This window comes from Abrus precatorius, unplaced genomic scaffold, assembly GCF_003935025.1.
Source record: "Abrus precatorius isolate BTA unplaced genomic scaffold, Abrus_2018 Scaffold6, whole genome shotgun sequence".
Taxonomy (NCBI): Eukaryota; Viridiplantae; Streptophyta; class Magnoliopsida; order Fabales; family Fabaceae; genus Abrus; species Abrus precatorius.
The window spans coordinates 17075972-17080508 of NW_020874406.1; the positions used below are offsets into that span (position 1 = coordinate 17075972).

The 4537-nt window shown below is 38.2% G+C and overlaps 1 protein-coding gene across 1 annotated transcript; it reads right to left on the minus strand.

The window, feature by feature from the left end:
• Positions 1–391: 391 nt before the first annotated feature.
• Positions 392–4124, minus strand: LOC113868695 (zinc finger protein GAI-ASSOCIATED FACTOR 1-like). Its single transcript, XM_027504519.1, has 4 exons — positions 3311–4124; positions 2827–3223; positions 2490–2731; positions 392–1890 (listed from the first exon to the last, which is right to left on the minus strand). Exons 1-4 carry the CDS (start codon positions 3432–3434, stop codon positions 1103–1105), a joined length of 1551 nt encoding a protein of 516 aa, XP_027360320.1. The 5' UTR covers positions 3435–4124; the 3' UTR covers positions 392–1102.
• Between the last annotated feature and the right edge of the window lie 413 nt (positions 4125–4537).

A 4537-nucleotide genomic window follows, 5' to 3' on the forward strand; every position in this document is an offset into this window, starting at 1 on the left:
TAAATTTATAATTTAAATTTAAAAGTATATATTTTTTATTTATATTATCAATTAATTAATTATATAAAAATAATTTTTTTATATATGTTTCAAATATAAAATATTATATACTATTTTTTAATATAGAATACACTTTAATAAAAGAGATGACAAAGCAAGTAAAAAAAAATGAAACATGATAAAGCTTGAAGAAAACAAAAAGACAATAAAATTAATCATAATTAATTTTGCCATGAATAAGATGTTTAAAAAAAATGAAAGATAAAAATATTAATAACTAATTTTTAAAAGTTAACTTTTGTTAAATAATTTTTTAAAATTAATTTTTAAAATTTCCAGACGCCTTTTATTTTTTATTTATTAAACAATTATACAAGTTTGCGGGTTAAGTCAATAAGTTAGTAAATAATATTCATGCTACCTTTACAAGGTGCTAATAATATGTGACAACTGTGACCTATAAACTTTGTCTAGACGAGGTGGTGTCATTTTACTTTGATTTATGGGAGATAAAATTGAACCTCAATGGAATACAATTCTTTACAACATAATGACAATGCATATTTGTGATAAATATTCAATCCACCATTTACTGCCGACAATAGAAGAAAACATCAAAGTTTCCTGATTTATGTCTACAGGCTTCGGACCAACCAAATCATCCAACAGCAGAATTGACAATTTTCAAAACTGTAGATGCCAAAGCAAAAGATCTAAAGATGTTAGTCTTCAAATGCACCACAATTATCGCTACAACCTACGACACCAACCCAACATCAACTCCAACCTTTTGCACAACACCTTAATTCACCAAATCCAGTGGTCCAGAGCAAACATAATAATGTAACCCGTGCCATTGGGAAAGAAGGCTCTATGGGCCTCTTCTTTTACAATAATAAATATACACTCTTCCCACGTTAGAGGCATCAGATAATGCAAAACGACCCATTTGCACATTGTTTGTGGTACTGCTCAAGAGGAGCATACTAAATCTTACTAATCCTCCCCCATTGAATTGCAACTTCACATTGTACAAGGACCATATAACTCTATACAGCCAGAGCTTCTTGCCCTGAAAAATAAAGTCCTTGCTGCCAAAATATCAAGTGCTCCTCCCAATATCTTTGCCTGGGAATTCTCCACTACGAAAGGGAGCCGCTGCAGCAGTAACATCCAGACTGCCACCAATAGAGGTGATGAGTGCCGATAAGCCTCCCCCAGGAGGGCCCCCAGCAGCCATCCCCAATCCAAGAAAATCAAGGGTTGTCTGCTTTGGACCAAACATGGCAGGAGTCCCCATCATCAACTCCTTTAGTCCAGAGCTGCCATCACAGGGAAGCCCGAGTCCAAGCCCTGCAGGAACCGAGGCACTTTCTGGTTCCACTGGCTGCTGACCCCATTGCAAACTATCTTGCTGACCTGATGAGGTTGGTGCAGAAGATGATACTATGCCTAACCCCCGAAGCAAAGAAGCATTTGTTGCAGCTGCACCCATTTGAGCAGCTTTCTGCAGCAATGCAGTGGCAGACATGGCTGGTTGTGGTGGTGGGGCATACTGACGGCGCTCTTGCCCTCCCGTTCCAAAAATGGATGACCCGTGATTGGTGGCAAGGCACAGGGAAATGGGCTCAGTAGATGAAGGCCCTGGGAGGTCTGCTGGATGATCTGGTCGCCCCATGGCCCTAATTAGGTCAGGGAATGCTGGTGCTTGAGATTGGAGGCTTCCGGTTCCAGATGCTGTTGATGAAGCAAACAGGCTTGCAAATACGCTGCTGCTAGTACCACCATTGCTGTTGCTTGTTGAGCTGGTGCTACTGCTGCTACAGCTCCCATTCATAACAGTATTTGCCTGTGGTTCCTCAATGATTTGTGGGGAATTTTCTGGCAACTCTGAAAGATCAGAACAAGGGAAAAAGTAGCAGAAATATTAATAATTAACAATGATTAAAAAAAGAATGATATTATTTTAGATTATTGATAATTAAGGAGGAGTGAAGAGCAAAAGCAGCCACTCAAGATGCATTGACTTGTAAAGTTTGTGCCTTTTCTTTTATGTTAAAGTTGAGAAGAAAAGAACAAATAATGGTTTGCTTTCTCAAATCCACTCCTCCTTCACACCCCAAAAAACAAAGCTTTTATTTCTCTTTTTAGCTTTTGAATCTTTTGAGTTTCTTTGTCCACAGCTGCATTAGTTTACATCCCACAGTTCCGAAGAACACCTTTTTCGCGGCTTATTTTTATAATTTCATTACTTAATTAGCTATACGAATCTCATATCACCAACTCTGATGTTGTGAATATACACAACAAAGAGATGAAAACAAAGAACGATATCAGACAAAAACTAGTAAGCTTCAAGATCACAGAGAGAGAAAAACACCACCAACAAAAACAACAACAGTTTTATTTGTCTAGTTTAACCATATCAAACAAGACAAAAGAAACCACCCAGAAGATTTCAACGTTTTCCAGATTCGGATATTATCTACCTGGATTTTGTGTCTGCAAAGCAGCCGTCATGGGTACAACACTGTTTGACTGAGAAGAAACTGCAGGGGCCGGCGGTGGCGGTGGAGCCGCCGCCGCCGCCGCCACTGGAGGTGATGAATCACCAGTAACAACTTTCGAATCTGACTCTGAACTAGCCTTTGGAGCAGTCTGAGTCTGAGATCTTGCACTCTCCTCAGCTAAAGCATCACAAAAAGCCCTATGCGTGATGAAGCTATCCCTCCTTCAAAAAAAAAAAAAAAAGAACTTTCACAAACCCCAAATCTCCAAATAGAAACAGTGTTAGCGTGACAAAGTAGAAAGCCAAAAAGGAAAAACCTCGAAAACAAAGTCCCACAATCGCATTTATACTCTCTGGTACCGCAAATCTTGGAGTGAGCTTTCCAATCCGATTGAACAGCATATTTCTTGGAGCACTTGTCACATTTCCACTTCTTCTCGCCGTGCTTTCTGCAGAAGTGCTTCTTAATCCCAGTGAGATCGCCCAAAGCTCTAGAAGGATCGTGATGAACACATGTTGGTTCGGGACACACGTACACCCTCTTCCTCACCTCTTTGCTTGACCTCTGCCTCAGCTTCCATGGTAGATTGTGACCCCGTCGATGAAGCTGAAGATTCTGATCCCTCTGAAACCCTTTGTTGCAAATTTCACACACGAATCGGTTCGTGGCCATTAGGGTCTTAGGAGACAGAGCAATCACCTCTGCATCTGGATCTGAATAACCCCCACAAAAAAAAAGAAAATCAAATAAAAAATTTTAAGAAAGAAGATGATGAAGATGGTAGATGAATTCCTTTATACCTGGCATTCCTGGAAGGTTTCGCTTCTTCTTTGTGGTTGATTTTGGAGGCACTGTCTGATTGCCAGAGGAAGAAACGCTAGCTTCCCCTGAAGCTGTTGAAGCATTATCCAAATCAACAGGCATGGGAACTAAAACTCGATAGTTTCTTCCAAATAAGAGAGGGAAAATCTTAGAGCATTTACCCTCACAATTCTAAGGGGACAAAGTTTTGATTTTTGCTCGCTATTCTTTTATGGGTTTTTTTTTCTAGGGTTTCTATTCTCCTTTGCTATATCTACCAGTCAACCTGCAATTTTTTTTTCACTTCCTTTTTCTCACTTACCAACCACCTACCAGCTCTGATGATGGGGTCTCTGACCAAAATTCACGTTAATCGAAGAACTCAAATGATTAAACCCAATAGGGTTAGTGCCTTGAAAATCTCCAGCCAGCGAGTGAACTTGGATCCAATCCAATAAATAAGGTTAAATTTTTGGGAAGAAGTCGTAGAGGCAAAGAGATTTGGATGGGATGAGTGTAGGTGGCAGCAGCGCAGTGAGAAAGAAAAGGTGGAAGTAGAAGCAGAAGCTCCTCGATCTCCTTCTCTAGTTTCCAAAGGTGTAACTTTTTTTCATCAGAAAATGAGGTGATAAATGGGAAAGTCGCAGGACAATTAAAATTACTACTAATAAATGTTAAGTTTGATTAATTTGTAGTAATGAGGAGGATTGTGTAAGGTGATGTCAGTATTTTTTTGGGCTGGGTCGTAGAGATTAGTACAATATAAGACGAAAGAGAGAGAGTGGAACTTTCTCTCTCGATGCTTCATCCAATGGTTCATTTGCAATCGGAACACAGCACACTGTTGGACGAGTGTTTACTCCAATGTTTGTCGTTTTGCGATTTGTTTCAATACGTATTCTGTGAGAGCCGACAGCGACAGGCCATTCAGAGTTTTGGGGAATACAATAAATCAGCCATTTTTTAAAAATTACTTTAAGAAAGAACGTTGAATAAAAAAAAACTGTTGAATCACTTATTGAATAATTTAAAATAAAAATGATAAAAAATATTATTAAAATAATTTATTATACTTTTGATCAAAACTTTATTCGTGAATCAGTGTATATGATATTCAATGACAAAATTCAAAAACAAATTATTTTTATTCAATACTTTTTATTTGTAATCTCAATATTATTTTTAGATTATAATATCGGTTCTCGTACTTTTCAAAGAAATAAAAA